This window comes from Giraffa tippelskirchi, chromosome 5 (genome assembly GCF_054371585.1).
Source record: "Giraffa tippelskirchi isolate mGirTip1 chromosome 5, T2T-mGirTip1v1.2.pri, whole genome shotgun sequence".
In the NCBI taxonomy this organism is placed as follows: Eukaryota; Metazoa; Chordata; class Mammalia; order Artiodactyla; family Giraffidae; genus Giraffa; species Giraffa tippelskirchi.
Window position 1 is genome coordinate 35,708,782 of NC_137279.1, and position 22,881 is coordinate 35,731,662.

Below are 22,881 nucleotides of genomic sequence, written 5' to 3' on the forward strand. Positions count from 1 at the left end.
AGTCAGCCGGAACTGCGTGCCACAGAGCTGGGAGTGAGAGAGTATGTGTGTATGAGTGTGTGTGTGTGTAAGCCTGTGTGTATATACTCACACACATGTGTGTCCACACACTGCCCCTCCTGAAGGAAGATGTTCTTGGGTCCCAGTCTGGGTCCCCACAGTCCTTGTTCCCTGGGGGATCAATCGACTTTTCAGGCTAATGGTCAGCTGGCCAGTGCCAGGGGCCTGTGTGTGCAACAGGATGTGGGTGTCTAGGTTGTGACACTCGAATCTTCCGCTGGGGTGAGGCTCAGAGGAAGCTCAGAGTGCGGCATCAATAGCCATAGGGCTCCCAGGCTTGGGCCCTGGACATGCTGGCATTTGGCTCCCATGCTCCATGACCGCCCTGAGCCCCGAGAAGGGGAAATTTGGCCGAGTGTCTTCTCTTGGCTCTGGGTCCCTGGAGCAAGAAGCAGACCTCAGCCGTCTATGCCCTCCACGGCTGGGGGTGTTGGGGGTAGGGGTGGAGACTTCCCCTCTCCAGGCCCACATCCTTCTCAACTCCTCACCCACACTCCCCTCCAGTGAGAGATGCAGGAAGCAGGATGGCCGCCTTCAGGGAAGGAGGAGGGCAGCTAGGAAGACCTGGGGTTCCTGCAGCCCTTCAAAGACCATTCAGTGCTCTGTAGTGTGTTTCTGGGGGCCGGGGTGGAGGGCCAGCCTGGTGGGACTTGTTCAGTGAAGGCCCAGCCAGCTGTCCCAGTGGGCACTTTATAAATAAACAATGACACTGTCCCATCCAAGCTGCCATGGGGAGAGAGCCTTCTGAAGTGAAGGGCACAGCCTGAGATGAGAGGCCTCTGGGGGCTGGTCAGGACCCACTGCCCTGGCAGCACACGCCGAGGGAGGAGCCTGGGGGCGATAGTGGTGGTGGTAGGGTGGTTGGAGCCAAAGGCCTCCTGGGCCTTGTAAGACAAGCTGAGGCCTTGGTGTGGGTTCTGGGCTCCCAGGCAGAGACCTCTGCTATGTTTTGAGGTCTTAGAGCTGAGAGCAGCTCCTGCCAAGATGAGATCTCAGGAAGCTGGCTACAGAGGGAATGATGAGTGAAGGGAAAGAGGCACACCGCTCAGTGAGGGCAGGCTGGAGGCCTGGACGGTGCACGTGAGCGATTCCATTCTCACCGAGGGAGGTTGGCTGGTTGCCAATTCATGGAAGTGATCCTGGTGAATGGTCTCCTCTAGGCTCTGGGCTGCTCATTCAGGACAACATTGGGGGCTCTGTTTTCCGGCTGTGGATCCTGCTTGGGGTCCTGAAGGGGGAAGTCCCCTTGCTGATGAAGCCAGACGTGGTCAGTAATGCAAATGCACTCTCCAGGTGGACCTCCCCCCCCACCGCCGCCCCTGGAGAGGGCCTAACCACCACAGGGCGGGTGGGTGGCCCATGGTGACAGAAGTCATGGGTGAGCCAATGGAAAACGAAACACGCCTAAACCAGTGGAAGGCAAACACAAAACACGTGAAAACAGCAGCAGGCTCTTTGTGTAATAAATATTGCAAAGCGCACTTGGTTTCTTTCTTTCTTTTTTTCAAGTCAAATATAACAACCAATGCCCCAAACCCTGTTTTCAACATTCAAAAGAGAGGAGCTGTTGTGATCAGCATAACACCTGCAGCCAATCAAAGGAAAAAAAAGAAAGGTTCCCATTAGCCAGCCAATCAAATCCTTTTCCAGTTTAAGCCGCCAATCGGACCTCCTCATGTTCCTAAAGAGTAACCCAAATAAAGCACCAGAGCTCGGAGAGCTTCCTGGGAAGCCATATACCCGAGGCACAATTTCTTTTTCTTTTTTTAAAATAAGAGTCAGAAAATAAAAATAAAAAGGTTTCCATTGGTCAAGATTTAAAAATAAAAAGGTTTCTTCCTGCAGCCAATCATGAGTCTGTCCCTTTAAGCCAATCGTGACCGCACCACTGGTATCTCCCCCGAGGATGCTGAGTGGCCTGAGTGGCCGTGGGGCGGGACAGGGTGGGGTGGGGTGGGGGGCCGGGGGAAGGGAGATGACCCTCTGCCACTCAGCGGTGAGGTCCACACAGATCTCCTGGCCTTGGCCAGCTTCCAGGGTGTTCCACAGGGGTTGCAGCTACTGCCTCCGGTCCTCTGTCTCCGACCTGGAAAACGCCATCACTACGTCCTCCGCACCTGCAGACCGTGGGGAGAGAACTGCTGCTGGACGGGCCTCTGGCGCTGGGCTGCGGGCCCCATGCGGCGTCAGTCCTCCCAGGAGGGGTGCTTTCTGAGAACAAAGTGCTTCTTGGGAAGCCCACTGCCTCTCTTGAGCCTCCCCTACAGCCTGGCCAGGATTCGCCAGCAACCCAGCTGCAAGGCCTCTGGTGGCAGGTTGCCAGGGTGAAGCTCAGAGGCTCACTCTAGGCTATACCTCCAAGAGCCGGGAGCAGGACAAGAACCCAGGCTGCTGTCCTGGGCAGGGCTCTCTCTGCCGGTGAGCCTTGCTCCAAGGTCACCAAAGCCAGGGGCCCTTGGAACACGCCCTCTTCCTTCTTAAGACTTTTGGTGTCCATCCCTTTGGAGGATCTCTCTTCTGATCCTAGCAATCATTCCTCTTTGTCCAAACCCCATCACCTGCTCAGAGGAGCATAGCCAGGCCCATTTCCAGCCCGGCTCCTACAGAGAAAGATAATGGCCATAATCTTTCTATTGCTATTTTTCATGGTAAATTTGAGGATTCTGGTCCAGGGTCTCATGAAACCACTTCCTTTGTCTTGTTTTCCCTGAGACAGGCTCTGACTTGCAGCCAGATAAGGCAGGAGGGAGGAGGGGAGAGCCTGGAATGCTGACCTGCCTCCCCAGAAGCTGCTGGGGAGGAAGGACTGAGCGCAGGCCCTGTGGGGCAGGTGAGGTCACCTGCAGGTCCCACGCTGCCTCCTGTGCCTGGGTCTCTCCTGCCATGTCTCTCCCCTTTTTTCTAAATGTAGGTTCTCGGTCACGCCCTGAATGTTAAAGAGCAGTCAGTTGCCTGTGGCCTTTCAAACAAACTTCTGTTCTGCTGGAGGAATTCTCCCTGGGAGGCGAGGGTTGGAACAGCAACACAGGGGGTGTGGGGCCACTGAGTGGGAGGTGGGGGGTGGAAGGAGCGATGCCTGGTGGAGCTGCTGGCATGGGAAACCAGAGAGGGGGCAGGACTCCACCACTGCCTGCCCCCCGGGCATGGCGTGGGCCAGCTCCTTCCATGCTGCAGGGAGTCGCCGCTTCCCAAGGCAGCTTCCCCGTGCCTCCTTCCTAACTGTCCTGCCAGGAGGAGCGGAGGAGGCGCCCAGCCCTGGTACTGCAGGAAGGCCCCTCCAGAAGGATGTCACATGACAGACACATGTCTGCAGTTTGGCACCAGAGCACCAAGGTGCCGCTGCCAAGGGGAGTCATCCTGCCGCACAACCCCACCTGACTTGATGTTCTGCTGCTACCAGCACAACCTCTATTCCCGCCAAGGGGAATAAGCTTCTAGAAAGGACCTTGGATCGTCCGTCTTCTTGGGGCTCCTGTGCTTCGGAAGCCCTAGCAATCCTTCCCCTGTCTTCTCAGGAACATTCTGTACTCGCCTTGCTCCTCGGACCACGCAATATCACTGCAGGCAGAATTTTCCTAGCAACCACAGGATCCAAGATTACATCATACTCTGCATGGCAGCTGAGCCGGTTACCTAACAGATGCTGGCTTTTCCCGAGTGCTGACTCTCCAGCTCGCTAAGCAGGAGGGAGCTGGAGGGAGACCATGAAAGGGGAGTTGTCAGCAAAAGAGGCAATGCACAGTGGCAGCCCACTCACTGCTTTCCTGGCCTGTCCCGTGGGCTTGCTTGCAGGGACCTTGGGCCTCTATGCTGAGCTGCAGGCACAAAAATAGCACCAGCCACTCCAGGAGGGAAGAGTGAGTCTGCAGAGGGAATGGCCATCGGTTCCTTGGAGGAGCCCAGACGCAGGGGCTGCAGGATGAGTGTACCTGGGCTGCACTCTGAGAGGTGGAGAAAGAAGTCACCTCCTCAAGGTCATTGAGGGACTCCAGCAACTCCCTAACAAGACATCTGCGCCAGGGCTGCTCCACCAGCTGGTCGGCCCATCCCTGGCTGGAGCAGAGAGGGCTGGGGACCCACAGCTCCTGTTTATAGGGCCTCCCACTCTGCTGCTGGAGCTGGTGCATGAAGGGCCCACAGAGCCACTGCCCACCCTGGCTCTGTACTGTTCCTAAAGGACTCATTGTTTTCCAGGCCTCACCACCAGGGATCTGCTTTCCTTTGGGGGCCCAGAGTGGGGCAGGCTCTTCCAGAACCTCCTCTGACCTTTCTTACACTAGTTGGCCTGGCATTCGTCACTCGACAAGGGCCTGACCCTGTGGGCTGTGAGGCGAGGATGTGGCCCTTCCCCTTCCTCTTCGCCATGGAATTGGGGCCGATCACCCAGTGGAGAGTGAGCTGCTTAGTTCATTATTATGATTCAAGTTCTTAGAGCTTTAGAGCCAGGAGAGATCTCCAAAGTTGACCCTCATGAGCCCTCCTTCTCCTTTGAGGCCAGAATGTCCTCTTCCTTAGAGGTTCTGTCTGTCCTGGAAACGCAGGGCTCACAACAGGAAGATACTACAGAGAAGCCAGCAGGCCCAGCTCACTGCCTCTGGGCCATCAGCTAGGTTTACCATCTTATTTTATAGACAAGGCTGGTACACTCCATTGGTACTTTTGCTGACCATGTCTGGATGTGGGCTCAGAGCTTCTATTTGTTCTTTCCCACTAGATGCAGTGAGCACAGGAGGGGAGAAGCTGATCAGTCTCTCCTGTTCCACACTCTCTGATCCATTAAAAGATAAAGAAAGCCAAAACCAGATGACGACATCACAAGGAAAGAGAACTACAGACCAGTATCTCTTATGAATACACTCTATTCACAACACCTATGGTATGCAAAAACACTCACAAAATACTAGCAAGCAACATATAAAAAGGACTATACACTCTGACCAAGTGACATTTATCCCAGGAATGCAAGGTTGGTTTAATACCCAAAAATCACTTAATGTAATAACTCCTATCAATAGAAAAAAGAACAAAAACCGTATAATCATCCGAATAGACACAGAAAACACATCTGACAAAATTCAATACCCCTTCATGATAAAAAACACACTAGGGATAAAAGGGAACTTCTTCAACCAGATAAAGGGCATCTACTAAAACCCCACAGCTATTATCATACTTAATGGTGAAAGATTGAAAGCTCTCCCCCTTCAAGATTAGGAACAAGTAGACAAAATCCACTCTCACCACTGCTATTCAATACTATGTTTAAGGTTCTATCTAGGACAATTTGACCAGAAAAAGAAATAAAAGGCATCCAAATTGGAAAGAAAGAAGTAAAACTGTATTTGTAGATGATATGGATCTCACATATAGGAAATCCTAAGGAATCCACTGAAAGACTACTAGAACTAATAAATAAGTTAAAGTTGAAGGATATAAGGTCAGTATACCAAAAATCATCTGTATTTCTATAAATTACGAATGAATAATCTGAAAATGAAATTAAGAAAATAATTTCATTTACAGTAGCAGCAAAAATAATAAAATCCTTAGGAATAAATTTAACAAATGGAGTACAAAATTTGAACTCTAAAAAGAACAAAACATCAATGTCTAAAACATTGCTAAGGACTTCTCTGGTGGTACAGTGGATAAGAATCTTGCCTGCCAATGCAGGGAACATGGGTTCGATCCCTGGTCTGGTAAGATCCCACATGCTGTGGAGCAACTATGTCCGTGCACCTCAGCTACCAAGCCCAAGCTCTAGAGCCTAAGAACTGCAACTACTGAGCCCAAGTGCTACAACTACTCAAGGCTGCTTGCCTAGAGCCTGTGCTCTCCAACCAGAGAAGCTACTGCTCATCAAAACTAGAGAAAGCTTGCACACAGCAACCAGTGCAACCAAAAATAAATTAAAAAAAAAAACCAACAAAACATTGCTGGATGAAATTCAACACAATTTCTATCAAACCCCAGCTGCCTTTCTTGCAGAAATTGGCAACCTACTCCTAAAATTCATATGGGAATGCAAAGCATCTAGAATAGCCAAAATAATCTTGAGAAAAAAGAACAAGGTTGGACCCACATTTTTGAATTTTAAAACTTAATACAAAGCTATAGTAAACAAGTCTGGGTAGAACTAGCACAGATCAAGGGAACAGAATTGAGAATCCAGAAATAAACCCTTCCATTAGTGGTCAATTAAATTTTGACAAAGGTGCCAAGGGTTCAATTTGAAAGAATTGAACAAATGGTGCTGAGACAATTGGATATACTTACATGTAAAAGATGAAGCTGAACCCTTGTCTTGTGCTATACACAAAAATTAACTCAAAATGGAGCAGTGACCTAAATATTCTAAAAGCTGAAGTATAAAACTCTTAGAAGAAAACAGGAGTAAATCTTCATAGTCTTGGGTTAGGAAATGGTTTCTTAGATAAGACACCCAAGGCACCATTAGCAAACGAAAAAATATATATATATAAGTTGGGTTTTATCAAGGTTAAAAGCTTTTATGCTTCAAAAAAATACTATTAAAAAAAGTGACGACAACCTCCACAATGAGAGAAAATATTTGCAAATCTGGTAAGGGATTCATATCAAGAATATATAAATAACACAATTCAATAATAATAAAAAGTCAAACAACTCAATGTTTAAAATGGGCAAAGAATTCAAATAGATATTTCTCCAACAAAGATATGTGAATGGTCAACGCGTGCATGAAAAGATGCTCAACATCATTATTCTTTATGGAAATGCAAGTCAAAACCACAAGGAGACATCGCTTCATACCCATGGGACAGCTGGGATCAAAAGACAGATGATGACAAGCATTCAGGAGAAACTGGAACCCTCAGACACTGCCGGTGGAATGTCAAATGGTGCAGCCCCCAAGCCTGCTGCACCTGCAGCCTCCTCCACCTCAGGCGATGGCACCTCCAACCCCGGGGTCTTCCTGATTCCTTCTCTCTCACACACACTCCACATACAACACATCAGCCAGTCCTGCTGACTCTACTTTTAAAATGCATCCTGAACTCATTAGCATTCCTCGACTGTCACCCTGGTTCAGGCCATCACTACCCCTCTCGCTGGCCCCCTGCACCTCTTTCCCTGGATCTCTCCACTCTAGCCCCTGACAATCCATTCTCCACACAGCAGTTGGAAGGAAGTTCTTAAAACCACGAGTCAGCTCCTGCTGCTCCTCTGTTCAAAACTCTCCAAAGGTGGCATATTGTACAATTTCTCATCACACTCAAGGGAAACTCCAAACTCTATCCTGTGGTTGCAAGACCCAATGCGATCGGGCCTCTGGCTGCCTCCTCCCCTCCTTCCATACGCCTCCCTCTACCTTCACCTTGCTCCAGCCACAGGGGCTCCTGTCTGTCCTTCAGGCACAGGAACTTGGGCCTCAGGGCCTTTGCACCTGCTCCTTCCCTGGCCTCAGTGCTCTTCCCAAGTCCATCTCACAGCTCTCACACTTCATGCCAGTCAGTGCACAGTCACCTCCCCAGGCTTTCCCTGACCACAGTGTCTAAAATAGTGACACAGGATGAATCGTTAGAGATAAGGAGCTCAGAGAGATGAAACAACCTGGTGAATCAGAGGCAGAGCGAAGACCCTGTACAGACTTGGAAGACCACACACGCGGAATGACACACTTTGTCATTTTCTACTAGGAGAAGGAAATAACTGGTCCTGCCCCAGTTACCCTGAGCACTGAGGCTGCTCCTGTCAGAGCATGCACCCATATATCTGCCCCCATGAGAATGGAAGCAAGACCCAGGACTCACAAAGCACACAGAAGCAGGCCTGGGATGGATGCCCTAGAGTAAATTGAACGTGGAGTCCAGAAGGCCCACCTGGGAGGCGCCTGGCCAGACCCTGTCCCCTGCCCGGGCTCACTGCTCTGCCAGATGGCCCCCTAGTCCCATGGCTCGCCTGCTACGGAGAGTGGGAGAGTGGGGCCAAGGCGCTGGGGAGGGCGTAGCTCTCTGAACCAGAGCCGAGCACCCAGTGGGCCTTTCCGTCCCATGTCCCACTTCAGCTCTGCCTCTTTAATGGAGTCCAGTCAAGTGACTGGAAAGAGAAAAATGACAAACATTCGGGAGCTTAGAAAAGGGAAGCCGGCCCCCAGCTGGGGGCGGGAGACAGACAATGGGGTCACTGGTCTGTTTGCAAGCTCAGGGTGAATTCACACCAACAGAATCAAAAGCCCAGTACAGGCTCCACACACCAGCGCCACCCGTGGCCCCAGCTCGGCCCGCCTCCGAAGGGAACCAGCGCGCTGCTATTGGGAAGCAGCTCTCTGCAGGGTGTGGGGCAGAGCTGGCAAGGAGCAGCAGGGTCTGGAGAAAGACCCAGGGGTGAAAAAGAGCAGGAAAGAGGAACAGGGGAGATGACTGCAGCCCTGAAGCAGTGGATGGAGAGAGGGCACGGAAGGCCTGTTTCTCAGACCCAGCAGGGGACATCCTAGTGGAGAACCCGCCCCTTTACAGGAGAGGCACAGTCCCAGGGCCCATGAGGACGGTCCCAGATACCACCCCTGACCCTCTCCAGAAGGGACCCTGCGGAGACAGAGACCAGGTGACGGAAGGAATGGACAGAGCCTCCTGACATCTGGGATGTGCTGACTGTGCAGTTCCAGCCTCCATCCAGCAAAGCACTTGCTCCCCTGCAGCTCCCCTAAAGACCAGCTCGGAGGAGGGAGGAGGAGCCCACGCTCACAGGAGGCAGGGAGCCCTGAGGGTAATCTCTCCCCAAGAAACTGACACAAGGCTGCCAGCCCCAGGGCCCCCGGTGCAGATGTCACCAGAGAAAAGGGGGGATGCTCAGCACCAGTATCTGCCATGGGTGGGGACACCCACACCCCCTGATCCAGGGTCATGGGCACCTCCAAGTCTGTCCCCCAGCTGCTCTGAAACCTCACACCCACCCCTGGCTGGAACCTCCCAGTACGACTTCTTTCTGAGCTGGAGATCTCGTGACCTCCTGACTTCTTCCTAATGAGGGCAAAGGACCAGGGCCTGGAAAACTCAGAAATAAAACCCCAACACCCAGAGTCTCCCTGGAGGAGGAAATGGCAACCCACTCCAGTATTCTTGCCTGGAGAATCACCATTGTCAGAGAAGCCTGGCGGGCTACAGTCCATGGGGTTACAAAGAGTCAGACATGACTGAAGTGACAGCGTGAGCGTGTGCGCGCACGCACACACACACACACAGTCTCCCAATTTCAGCTGGAGGTTAACTTGGGCAAAGTTAACTTTGCAGAGGGAGTTAACTGGTAAAAGTTCTTCAAAACCATCTAGGGAACCACAACTGCCAGGTCTGGGTCATCCCTCCACTAACACGGCCACAGGCTCCAAAGTGTCCAGGGTGATTCTCATTTCTGCTGCTTGCCCCTTCTCTGACCATGTCACTTGGGTTGTGGCATTCCCTCCCTGTCCCCTGAGGTCACTATCTTGCCATCCATGGCAACCAGCATCTGCTACTCGGCTACCTGGCTACCCCAAACAGCACGGCTCAGCTACCTGCTCTGGGGAGATGGGCTGGGCAGCAAGGCTCCCTCATGGAAAAGCAGGTCCAAGACACTCTTCCAAGGGTGAAGGTGTCCACTGGGCTGAGGCCAGGCCCCACCCTGGACTAGGCCTCCCCACAGAGACCCAGACCTGCTGGGTGTCATGTGCTTCTCTGAGCAGCTGTGGCCCTGGAGCCCAGGGCCTCTCAGCTCTGCTGCCCAAGCTCCCAGAGGATGGCTTTTCCCCAGAGATAGCATGACACTGGTTGCCATGGGAACAGCACCCCAGATCCTCCACCGTCTCAACAGCCAAGCGGGCTTCAGGCTCGGTGACTCCTTCTGGGCTCCAGGCTGGCAACCATGTCACTGGGTGCCCTGGCTGCCAGAAGGCGGGGCATGTGGGCTTAGGTGCAAGGGGGCTCCTGGAAGAGGCACTGGGCCTCCCGACAGGCCAGCGCAGGTCTCCCCAGGCTTGGGCTCCTCAGGTGGATAGAGGTACCTGGGCCAGAGTCGGAACCCTGCCTAGTCCCTGCACGTCCACCTCAGTTTCCTCATCTGCAAAACACATGTATCCCGTCTACCCATTGGACTGACCCGGATAACATCTGCAGCATGAAACACCCCAAACAGTACCTGGCAGGGTCACACCCCGGGGGTGCCATTATACCTGCTCTGCTCTAGACCCAGGAACCCCAGGCCACCCACCCCTCCTGCACTCCACTGAGCCCAACATATATGTCCTGCCTCTGGGGGTTGTTTTCCGTGTTGTTCAGTCACTCAGTCGTGTCCGACTCTTTGCGACCCCATGGACTGCAGCATGCCAGGCTTCCCTGTCCATCACCAACTCCTGGAGCTTGCTCAAACTCATGTCCATTGAGTCAGTGATGCCATCCAACCATCTTGCCCTCTGTTGTCCCCTTCTCCTCTGCCTTCAATCTTTTCAGCGTCAGGGTCTTTTCTCCAAGGTGAGGTGCCCCTTATCAAGTCTCTTAGCTCCTGTGATGGAAGCTCTCCTAGACTACAGAGAGTTATGTGAAGGGACAGAATCTGGAAGGGGCAGCGGGTTCCCTCCAGGGGTCAGGGAAGGCCAGGTCTTCACCCAGAGTCCCAGCATATTCTCAAATTCTGGAGGCCATCACAACCACCTGGGGTCTTGCTTCAAATGCAGATGTCCAGGCCCATTTGGCAGACACTCTAATCCAACAGGGCTGGGGTGGGGCCCAGGCATCTGCATTTTTAGCAAGTGTCCTCCATGATTCAGGTACAGTGGTCTATGGCCCACATTCCGAGAACTCAACGCCACAAACAGTCCCCACCTCTGAGCTGCTGTCCCTTCTCATCCAACCTTCTGTCCTGCTTCCACGGCCTCACGCCATGTACTCCGGCCCTCAGCAATCTGCCTCCAGCCAGGATCCACAGACACTGTTTTGGGAAAAGTCACCACTGACATTAATTAGGAACCCTGGGGACTCTGATGGTGAGCCAGCTGATCCTCTCCTTTCTGAGCTTCCCCTGTGCCCACTGCTGGCCATGGTGCTATGCTCACAGGGTTCCATGTCCCCTGCCTCTGCCTGCTTTCCCTGGGGAGCCTCACCCACACCCAATCCCCAAATCTGCTCCCTCCTTACACTTGGGTTCTGACCTAACCCCTGCCTGCTCCTGGAGGATCCCACATACTGCCCACTTGGGGGGCCCCTGCCTGCCCCTTCACTGTAGCTGCTCAGTCCAGGAGCCCTGTCCACACGGCCTTGCCTTCAACCCCACCCCCACTTGCTCACAGGACACTGCTGTGACCTTCCAGGTGTCTCTCTGCCCCAGCATCTGCCCTGTGACCTCTCCCCAGCGCTCACCCTAGATGGACAGCCACTGGTCTGGCCATCCCACCCCTCAGGTCCTGAACCCCCGTGGCCTCATCTCCAGAATTTACTCTGTTCTGAGCCTGTTTGCCTTTCCAGTCACTTGCCACCCACACTCGCCCCTTGGGTGACACTTGCCCAGGGTTGGGCAGGCTCCAGGACTCCCTCAGTCTATGCCATCCTTCTCCTTGTCTGTCCACATGCACTCCTGCACATTCTTCAGCGTAAGTCGCTCAGTCGTGTCCAACTCTTTGGGACCCTATGGACTGTAGCCCGCCAGACTCCTCTGTCCATGGAATTCTCCAGGCAAGAATACTGTAGTAGGTAGCCATTTCCTTCTCCAGGGGATCTTTCCAACCCAGGGATCAAACCCAGGTCTCCTGCATTACAGGCGGACTCTTTACCATCTGAGCCACCTGTGAATCCTTCAAGACCCGGGCAAACAGCACCTTTTCTCTGGGGCTTTCTAGGTGGGTTCCCTGCCCGTGGGGTCAGTCATCCTGGGATCTGCACCCAGAGGTCTTTACTTGTTTACTCCTGTTTCCATCTACCTGGCCGCGCTGGCAGCTTGAGGCTGGGAGCCGTTGCCTGGCATCCAGATCAGCGGGTGACTATGGGCAGGAAGGAGCCATTGCCGACCCCAGGGGCCCTTGATGCTCTTCTCCAGGACAGAGGTCTGCCTCTCCCAGGCAGGTGTCAGGAGGAAGGTACGGAGGTGCACAGGGCTTGGAGGTCCCTGCTCTCAGCTCCACACAATAGCAGATGTCTCGCCAGTGAAGGTGGGAGGGTCAAGGCAACTCTTCACAGGCCAGAGCCAGATGCTGAACAGAGCAACCAGCCTGCTCCTCAGCGTGATCCTCACCCTTTCTTAAGCCTTTTTCTTTTTCTGTGATACAAGTTATCTCCTATCAAGTCTTCCTGGTTGATTTTTTTCAGTTGAATTCAATGTATATGAGATTTTTTTAGTTCACGTTTATCATTATTAGGTTACAAGTAATTCTCATGAAAGTGTTGATTAAAGTTTAAAAAGATCCGCTTCCCACCCCACTGACTGGCATTCTCCCGGGGCCTGCCTGCAATTTCATCCAGACTTGGTTATTACCTGGAGGTCCTGGGAGAAGCCTGGGGGCGACATGTGGGCAGAGGGGGGTCCTGGCACCCGGGCAGCTGGTCTGCACGGAGAGGGAGCCTCTGTCTACACAGGGATGGGAGAGAGCCCGCTCTGGGCCAGAGCTGGACCACAGGCTCCCGATGAGATGTGACAAGGGCTCCATGGAAGCAAAGAGCGCGGGCAGTTCAGGAGCCAGAGGAGGAACTCGGGGCCAACCTCGGAAGGGCAGACAGGGCGGCAGAGGCAGCACAAGAGCAGAGGCCAGAGGGTGTAGGAGAGGATTCCAGGAAGGATGCTGGCTGTGAAAGGGAGATGGAGCTGGCACCCCTAACCATGCGCTGCTGAGAGTGTCAAGAGGGGTGACGTGTAGAGGGGTGATCCTGCTTGATCCCTGGAAGAGCTATGTACTGGGTGGGGTGAGCCCTGCCCTGCCCTCCCCTCCCCTGAGGCCCTGGCTCCCCGCTGGCTTGCCCACAACCACAGCTATTTTAACAAGGCTCTCAGTGTAACCCTGAAACCAAATGACCTATTTTAGGCTCTCTGGCAGCAGACTCAGAGCCCGCAGCCTTGGCTTCCGTGGGGGAAAGCCAGCAGTGCTCTGGGACCGCCCAGCTGGCTCAGGCTGGGGACCTTCCCTGGAAAGTCTCTTCGACAAAGAGTGTGATCAGACGGAGGCTGGAACAGGCTGGGGGAGCCAGCATGCCAAGGCCAAGAAGAGGGCAAGAACAGCTCCAGGGCCAAGAAGAGGGCAAGAGAAAGGACGTGAGCTTCCTTAACACAAGAGGCTATGTCTCGACGGGGTCCCTCCAGCTCTGGGACAGCCAGATGAAGGTCCACACAGAGCATGGCTGGAGGATGGCAGGTCTGCCGATGAAGGAGGATTCTGCCAAGTGTGCTGGGGGCCTGGAACTGGCACTGGCCAGGCGTTCATCCTGGAAGCAGCGCTGGGTCAGGGAGAGACCCAGAGCTCAGAGAGAGCATGTTTAAAGGGGCCCGGAGGTAAAAAGTCCAGAAAACAGCAGCAGGAAACCCTTCCAACTTTTTCATGCCCTCCTGAAATACCATGCTAACCATCTCCATCACACCTGCCCCTCAGGTAAAACATTGTTACACTTGGAAACACACATGGCCTGCAAGCCACATCTAGAACCACACGACAGGAACCACACAACTGATCCTATGGCTGTGAGCATCTCACTCAACCTCTCAGAGCCTGTTTTTTCATCAGAAAAGTGGAGCTGTGATCACCCCTGCCTCACAGCCCTGTTGGGAGGATTCCCTGGGATAACTTTATGTGCTACTTGACACAGAACCTGACACACGGTAGGAGTTCAAGAAATTAAATTAATTATAATTAAGAGCAAAGATGAGAAATACATGTCCAACAGTAAAGGATCGGTCAAAAAATGATGGCACAGCCACATGGCTGCATATCATGCGATTGCTGAACTGCTTTCTCAAAAATTAAGGACATGGTAAAATTATCATAGGGCTTCCCAGGTGGCTTGGTGGTCAACAATCTGCCTGCCATGCAGGAGTCGTGGGTTTGATCCCTGGGTCAGGAAGATGCCCTGGAGAAGAAAATGGCCACACACTCCAGTATTCTTGCCTGGAGAATTCCATGGACAGAGAAGCCTGGCAGGCTACAGTCCAGGGGGTTGCAAAAGAGTCAAACATGACTTAGTGACTAAATGACAAAATTATCCTAAGTAAAAAAATGGAAGCTAAAATGGATATTATGTTTACATTGTATGGCAATCCATTACAACTTTGTAATGGAAATTCATGCATATTTTTTTAAAAACCCTGCTGGGCAACTAACACAAGGTAATGGGTTCAGCTATTTGCAGAGTCAATCCTTTAGGCACTTCTGCTGTTTCTATCTTTCCCAACCACTTTCCATGATGATTATGCATTCTTTCATAGCCAGGAAAAATTATCAATATATGGTACAGAGAGAACAGCACTGACAACAAGAAAGGAAGGAACTCAGCATTCTGTTGAGCCTGCTTTTGGAAGCTACAGCTCTCTGTCCCCGAGCCTACAGCTGGGCCTTCTCAGCAAAGCGATCTTCCCAGAGAAGAAGCACTGGTTGCCTTTGGTTCAAACTCAGCTGTCGAGTCTGCTCAGCCACCCTGGGGACCAGGAGACATCGCTCCACATTCCTGCCTTTTTCTGGGGACTGAGCTTCCAGACCCAGAGCCCCAGTCTATTCATTCACTCAAGAACATGCTGGGGGCCTGGGGGGCCAAGCCCCACAAATGCGAAGAGGGAAGCCACAGGAGCTCAGAGTTGGTCCAGAGATGGACCAGGAAACAGCGTGGGGAGCAGCACAGCTGAGGTGCACGTGTGTGGTGGAGACCACAGGAGGGCCTGGCCCAGCCTGCGGGAGGCAGGGGCGGGGGGGGGGGGCGCGCGTCAGCGCTGGGCTCCTGGCGTTCGAGAGGCAAATGCGGGGACAGGAAAGCATGAATGCACAAGGCTTGAGATGGGAACAGAAAGCCACTCAGTGTGGCTGTTTATGGAATATGAGGTCCTGGTGTCTGGGGCGGGGGTAGAGGAGGTGGGGGGGGCGAGGGAGGGAGAGGTAGGTAGAGGGGCGAGGGTGGGGAAGGTAGTGGGGGCAGGGGGTCCCACACATCATGGCTAAGGGGTTTGGATTGTATCAAGGCAGTAGGAAGCCACTGAGAGACTTCGAGGGTGGTCTCGGATTAGCAGAGGCCAGGCAGGTCCATCCCTGCTTCAGTACAGGGTAGCGGGGGCAACTGGCACCCTCTGCCGGAACCAGTCAGTGAGGCCATAAGGTGCAGGCCCGCGCACTAGGGTCTCCAGCAGCTGTCTGGACCCAGCAGGTACTGAAGACACATTCACTGAGGGAAGGATGGAATGTGGGGGTGGGGGGAGCAATGCCTAGGTGAGCAATGCCCAGCCTGCTCTCCTCCCTGGGTCTGGGAAGGGCAAGCAGTGCTCCTGGTACCAGACCCCTCCAGCCCCAGAGGAGAAGCATGGACAGGTCTAAGGTGGTGGGCAGGACCCTAGGACTGACTGCCACGCGCTGACCTGTGATGGGGCGGCCCAGGCTCTCTACGCAGGGCGGCTGGTACAGCAGAGGTAAGAGCTGCAAGGGCTCCCAGGAGCAGAGCAAGGGCATCTGCTGAGAGACAGTGCCACCTAGTGGCAGGAGGCGCATACACCAGGCTTCTCCAGGACCGCCCTGCCCACCACCCCAAATGCTCCTGGCCTTTCTGGGCCTTTCCTGCTGGGGTCCTGAGAAATGCAAGCAATCAATGATCTTGGGCTTTTGCCACCTGGGCTGCGCCTGAGCCTCTGAGAGCAACAGGCCATGTGGTATCAGCTGAGGGCGGCTCTGCAGATGAAGAAAGTGGACAGGCTAGAATGTTATTCGAGCCCCACGTGGCCCAACGGGCGTGGTCAAAAATGTAGGGTCCGGCTCTCAGGCTTGAACCTCCACAGTGCGAGAGACAAAGGAAATACAGTGTGCCCTGGAAGCTCTTCCAGGCATTGCCTACCCCTCCCCCCTTCCAATTCACACCCTGGGGAATTCTCCTTCAGGCCTTTCTGTAGCCCGTTTTCTCAGTGGTTCAGGGCAGAGGTGACCGTGGGGGGAGGGGCAGACTGAAGGACACCTCAGCAGCAGAGAACCATCTCCCCAGATATTCTCCCCCGGCTCCAGGTTTAGTTCCAGGAGTCTGTTCCCATGAGAGAGAAGTACCCAAGGCCAGCCTGGCTGGCTATGGATGCCCCAAACCCAGGAGGGTTCGGATTCCAGCACCACAACATTACAGCCACACGCCCACAGCTCACTCCTGACTGCTCAGCAGTTTCAGGCCAGGTGAGGTCACCGTGACTGCCTTAAATGACTCAATAGAGTTTGTTTTCAATTGTTGGTTTAGTCAAGCAAGATAAAAAGTACTTTTTAAAACTTCCTCTTTAAACAAGGTCCTACTCTTTAGCTCAGAGAGCTATATTCAGTATCCTATGATAAACCATAATGGAAAAGTATATTAAAAAAAGAACACATATATGTGCATAACTGAATCACTTTGCTGTACGGGAGGAAATAATGCAACATTGTAAATCAACTATATTTCAATTTTTAAAAGAAAAAGAAAGAAAGAAAGAAAACTAGAAAACCAAAAATAAGAGTTCAGAGACTAAAAAAATATATAACTTCCCCTTATTGTAAAAAAAAAAATGCACATGCATGTTAAAAAATTAGTTTTAGTAAAAGGTGTGACTTGGAAACTCAAGGTGCCTTACTTATATGGTCCCACCCTCTATCAAAATTTTCTATAAACAACCGGCTAAATATTCTTTCCGCTTCTTCTGTTCTATGCATGAGTATGTGGGTATGGGCGGGGGCAGGGGAGTACATGTGGTAGCGTTTTCTATACTGACATACAGTTTTACAGCTTCTTTTGATTTTTCCCATTAAGAGCATTCTGCTAGAAGTAGTCTTAGAACCAGAGCTCAAATTCAGGTTAGCCCAGTGACCCAAGACTAGGCTGGCACTCAGAAAGCAGGAAGGTTTCAGGAGTAGGGGAGAGGGACCCACACTAAAACCCAGATCAGTCCCAGAAGAGAAAAGGCCTCTTTCACAAGAGATATCCCAGGAGAGGGGCAGGGGCACACCCCTCATCTCCTCCTCTCCCAGCAGTGGCTGACAGTGCAGCTGGTGTGGAACAGGCTGTGGCATGAGTGTAGCCGGGGCGAGCGGCCGTCCCAGGAACTGTTGGAGCTGCTGGAACACCCTGTACATTTCTGCTGAGCTGGGTGCACAGGCTGGGTCACACCCAGCGTCAGAGCTCAGGAAACCGGGCCCTGTGCCAGGGCAGAGCCCTGCCTGTGACATCCAGGAGAACAAGGGCAGCCTCAAGAAAAGCAGGCCTGTGTGCCAGAGTGGCTCTCCTCCCTGGCCTTGGGGGTCAGCAAACATGCCCACCAGGGCCCAGCTCCTGGGAGCCTGCTCACACCAGACAGGCTTCTGGCTGCATGATTTAATAGCCAGTAATTCCAAGCCAGTGTAATAAGAACAAAAGGAAAGGACTGAATGAAGATGGTGGGCAGGGTCCTGGGCTCCAGAGAAGACAGAGTGGAACCCAGCCCTGCAGTCCAGCTGCAGGATTGCATTCTGGGCTCCCCTAGTAACTGGCAGCATGAACTGGCTGCAGTGGCTTACTGTTTCTGAACCCCAGTTTCCTTGCCTGCTAAGTAGAAGTAACACAGCTGTAGCTCTCTAGGTTAAATGTAATGATGTGTATCAAGCACTCAGCCTGAGCCTGCTAGACAATAATCACTCAGTGTTACCCACTACTGTCATTACCACTGGCTAAGGGCGCTTGAGACAAAAGTAACTCCCTCGGGCACACAGAGACCTGCAGGTCCACTGGGGCCACCCCCCCAGGGCATAGCCAGGAACACAGCAGCCACCGTAAAGCCTGTGACCAGGCCAGGCCCCTGCACACAAGGATGGTTTTCTTGTCCTGAACAGGGTGGACAGGGGTCGAGCAAAGGCTAAAGACATGCAACCACAAGAGCCTCTGCAGTTACAGGGTCCCCAGACACCTCCACTTCTTCCTCTGCCAGGCCCAAAAGGGATCCCCCCGCCCCATTATCTGATTGGGTCCTTGGCTCCCAGCTGGGGAAGGAGAAGGGACCAGCCCAGAGGCCGTGGAGGCGCCCCAGACTCCACGCCTAGAGGCTACCACCACCCAGGGTTAGCTGTGTGGCTGGGGGCAACTGCAGCCCCTCCTTGTCTGCCCCAAATCTCTCCCTCTCTCTTGGGGGTCACCCGTCTGCAAGGGCTGGAGCTACGCATTCTAAAGGAACCACCACTTGCCGCCCCCGGGAAGGGTGCGGCTGGCACGCGGGCCCTCACTCACCCTGGTCGATGGACTCACCCTGGTCGATGGAGTGCTGGGGCAGCTGGCTGAGCTGGCTGTTGACCACCCCCGCGTAGGTGCGAAGGAACTCCTCCTCGCTGGCCGTCAGCTGCAAGGATGAGAGAGCCGGGTGAGGGGCGGCTCGTACCCGCCCCTGGAGGCACCTGCTCAGACTGGCTTCATCCCCAAGGGGTGCCTCCTTCTCCACTCCCCAGGCCTCTAATCTTGAGATGGGACCTTTCTATCCCAGGGTGAGACTTTGATGCCTCTGCTTCCACCCCTGAAGCTTGGTCCATGAGGCCCACAGGGCTTGCCACTGGGATTAGATCCGGGACAGGGATTCCAGCGTAGGGCAGGCCAGGCTCAGAGAGCCCCCCTGCCCTCTTGAGCGATGTCCTGCCCCTCTGGAAAAGAAGGATCTTGGGAGAGGGGAGGAAGGGAAGGTCAGGGCCTTTAGAAAACCTCACCCGCCTGGCCCAAGCTTGGCACAGGGGGTGGGAAGACTGCCCTCCAGGGCCAGCAGGACTGGACATGCTGGTGTCTGTGCCCGGGAGCCTGAATCGGCCACAGCCTAACCACAGCCCCCGCAACCCCCTCCCCAGACCATGGCTATGGAGGGTGGCTATAGCCCTCTGGCCGCCTGCGTTGGGCGCCCTCCCTGGGGGCCCTGCTGCCTGATGCCCCACAGGCACTCACGTTGGAGCCCATCTTCCTCAGCATGAGCAGCACTCGGACCTTCTGCTGAATGTACATCTCCTCCGGACTCTTCCCGGGGGCCCCCTCGCGGTTCATCCCCTGGCCAGCTCTGGGGACTGCTGTGGAGTGAGAAGTATGGGGGGGACGGTGTCAGGATGACACAGACCTGCACACGGGCAGGTGTCAGGCAGCCCACGATGCCTCAGGGGCTTGTTTCTGAGAGCCTGGTGTAGAGGCGAGTTGCCGGTCCCTCCCTCACCCCTGCTGGCCCAACAGCCAGCCTGAGCAGCTACCCGCCCCCCTCCTTGCAGCAGGCGCTGGTGGCCAGTCCCCTCTGTGCGTGGAGCTGCTAGTCCCCCCAGGGCTGAGCTGACCCAGACTCCTGGCCAGCATCACCTTCCAGTCGCCCCCTCAGCCAGGCTCCTGCACAAAACCCCAAGTGTTCCCGGCTCTCAAAGCAGGCAGCTTCTATGAGGAGCAACGTGACGCAATCGAGGCAGCTGACTGGGGCCTGTAGCTGGAGAAGCCGTGGCATCAGTACCCAGCCCCCAAACACCAAGACAGCTCCCTCTGCACAAGTCCCTGACGTTCGAGAGGCCGGCTCCTGGGCCAGGCTCCAAGGAATCCCTCGATGGGGACGGTGAGCCCGGGGCTGCGGGCTCAGACACCCGCCCGGGCTCGCGGCTGCCGCCCTCGCCAGCCCACCCACCTGTCACAGGGCGGCTCCTGTGGGCGGCAGTGCGTCCAGGTGCGGCGGGGACCCAACCTGCAGCAGCGAGGTCCCGGGAGAGAAGTCCTGGGGTTTCCTCCCTCCAGGAGGAGCCAGTGGGGAGGAAGCCGGGCGTGGAGGGGTTTGGGTTACACACTTGTAACTCCTGGATGAGTCAGAAATAACGCAGCAGCTGGTGGGGGTGGAGCCTCGGCAGCCCTGGTGCCAAGGAGCTGCGCTCGGAGGACCGAGGGAGCCGGGTTGGGGCCAAGGACACTCCTCACACCGTCCATCCCTCAGGGGCCAGCGAACCCAGGAACAGCTCTCCTGCGTGAAAGGCAGGCTCAGAAATGCACCAGAGCCCTGGGCAGCCGCCTCCCAGAGGCACCTGTCAAGGCTAACAGCGGCTCCTGCCCTAAAGCCCATACAACAGGGCAAAATGTGTTCGCGTTCGCGGCAGCTGTGCGCTTGATGCAGTGCCTTACGGCGCCTTCCTTCCACCACCAAAGCCCACGCTCCTCTTCCATTGTGTGCCCCCTTGCCACCTCCGGGCTCAGAAAAGGGCCCGATTCACAACTGGTAACGGGGAAGGAGGGGTGAGCTGTCTCCAGAAGGACCTTGAATGAGAGGCAGCTGGCTGTCCGCCGGGGCGTCCCCAGGGCCAGGTGCACAGTGCAGGGACAGTCCTAACTTCCCAGCACAGCTGAGCGGGAGGGCTCAGTTCTGGGTGATTGCTCCTCCACCTACTGACCCGTTCGCGCCTCCTTCCACTCCCCCACCCCACACAAATAGCCAGAATGATCATTTTAACAAACCAGAACAGATGACATTTCTCCTCACTTCAGCCTACCCCAGGATACGTTTCATGTCCTTGCTGGGACCCCGCAGGCCGGCCCTGCCTCCTTGCCCCCACTCCTCCCCCTGCTCCCCTCCCCTTCTCGGCCTCTCTGCCTGTGTCCAGGACCTGCCTCGAGGCTCCTCCCCCACCAGCCTCTGCCCTGGGATCCCCAGGCCTCGCTTAGAGGACTTCCCAGGGAGCCTTTCCTGACTGTGATCCAAGCAGGTGGTGCACCCCTGGCCCTCCTGTCCAGCTGCGCCGTCTCGTCCTGCTTTCTGAGGGCACCTGCTGGGAGCTCGATGACTATGTCTCTGCACCTGCTGGGGGGCTGGGGCCACAGGTGCTTCACTCACCCATTCCTCCCACAGCCCGAGCCCTGGTGACTGAAGGGACAGTCCAGACAGCCCATGGGGTCTGGGCTCTGGGCTCCCCTCTCCACCCCATGCAACAATATCCACATCACTTAGAGTCAAATTTATTGTTGTTGTTCAGTCGCTAAGTCGTGTCTGACTCTTTGCGACCCCATGGACTACAGTACACCAGGCTCCCCTGTCCTTCACTATCTCTTGGAGTTAGCTCAGATTCATGTCCATCGAGTCGGTGATGCCATTCAACCACCTCACTCTCTGTTGCCCCCTTCTCCTTTTGCCTTCAATCTTCCTAGGGTCAAAAGCAAATCTCTAATCCAGTCTCCATAACCAAACTCAGCTTTCCCAAAGACTCTCGCTCCTGAGTAATTTGTCTGCCTTGGGCTGTCGTGTTCTCCAAGGACACTGAAATGCTCCATGAAGCCTCCAAACTGGGAGTGAGGGCTTCCAGGGATAAACGCCTTCTGATTCTGTCCTGTGGCCAAGGGCTGATGGTCAGTTGGCTGTCTTCTTGTGGAAGACAAGGGAATGGCCACTAGGTGTCGCCACATGCAAAAGAACCAGAGCTCCAGTGCTGTCCGCCCCCCATCCCCAACACAAGCCCCCAAGGGCCCTTCTGGTTCAAGCCACCCTAGTGATGGCTTGAACCCTGTGACCTGCTGTCACAGACCACAGTACCCCCAGAGCAAGCTCTGTCCCACTGTTTAGGGGCCAGCTCCACCCAGCTAAGGACACATCTCTGTTTTGCTTAGCATCCCAGGACCTCGGGATGCTGGCTTCACAAAGGTCGAGAGTCCCTTCCTCACTGTCCTTTCCTGACCAGCCAGGCTTCTTCCAGCAGAGGTGTGAGAGCTCGGAACCAACAGGACAGTGTGTGTATGTGTGTAAATGTGTGAAAAATCATTTTGTCATTGCTGTTGTTTAGTCACTAAGTCCTGTCCAGCTCTTGAGATCCCATGGACTGTAGCTCGCCAGGTTACTCTGTCCACAGAATTCTCCAGGCAAGAATACTGGAGTGGGTTGCCATTCCCCTCTCCAGGGCATCTTCCCCAACCAAAGAATGGAACCAGAGTCTCCTGCATTGGCAGGAGCTGAGCCACCTGGGAAACCATTTTATATTGGGTCTATTTCACAGAATCTTGCTCTTCCCAATAACCCTACCCTTGGTGTTCTGTACTCACTGCCCCCAAATACCCCCTTACACTCACTACCCCCCACTCACTATCCACTACACTCACTACCCTCAAGGATCCCCTGCCATACACTCAGGCTGTGATTACCAGGGGCCCTTATACATCTAGCCCTGGGCCTGGGTTGTCCTTGGTACCTGAATGGGTCTTTGGGGCTGGGTCACGCCCCCATGGTGCTTCCCTGGCAGAGACTAGTTCTTAAACTGTCTTTCCTTGGGGAAGACTCCTGCCATTCCTGAAAAATTCCAGGCTTCTAGGATTCTTTGAGCTCTAGCTAGAGCTGACTCCGCGCGGCTGCCTGACAGATGGAACACCCAGGGCTGGATCAGGGCAGATGGTTGCATAAGCACACCTTCCCGCCCTCCATACTCCAATCCTGATGGACGGGAACATCAGGACTGATTTACAATTCCATCCTAAACAGAATCTGCATCCAGGGTGCCAATGTGTGGGAGAAAACTGAAGAGAATAAATCACAATTAACCCAAACAACACCAACCTTTCAGTTGCTGTTATGCTATGAGTTCATTACAGCATGTTTGGGTTTGGCGCCTATCCAAGTGAACATGCTATTAAGTTTTCATCACAATTTTGACAGACGTCCGATTATTCACTAGAGAATTCTTACTTT

At 54.2% G+C, this 22,881-nt stretch overlaps 1 protein-coding gene across 4 annotated transcripts in view; it reads right to left on the minus strand.

Moving 5' to 3' along the window:
* Positions 1-1,542: 1,542 nt before the first annotated feature.
* CTNNBIP1 (catenin beta interacting protein 1) overlaps positions 1,543-22,881 on the minus strand; it is a 45,635-nt gene continuing 24,296 nt past the window's right edge. For 2 of the 4 annotated variants that reach the window (XM_081489351.1, XM_081489353.1), the window contains exons 3-5: positions 19,146-19,264; positions 18,468-18,558; positions 1,543-2,177 (exon numbers count right to left, since the gene is read on the minus strand). In XM_081489351.1, the coding sequence (XP_081345477.1) occupies positions 2,119-2,177; positions 18,468-18,558; positions 19,146-19,241 (246 nt within the window). In that variant the 5' untranslated portion in view covers positions 19,242-19,264 and the 3' untranslated portion in view covers positions 1,543-2,118. The other 2 variants (XM_081489352.1, XM_081489350.1) reach the window with 2 other exon arrangements.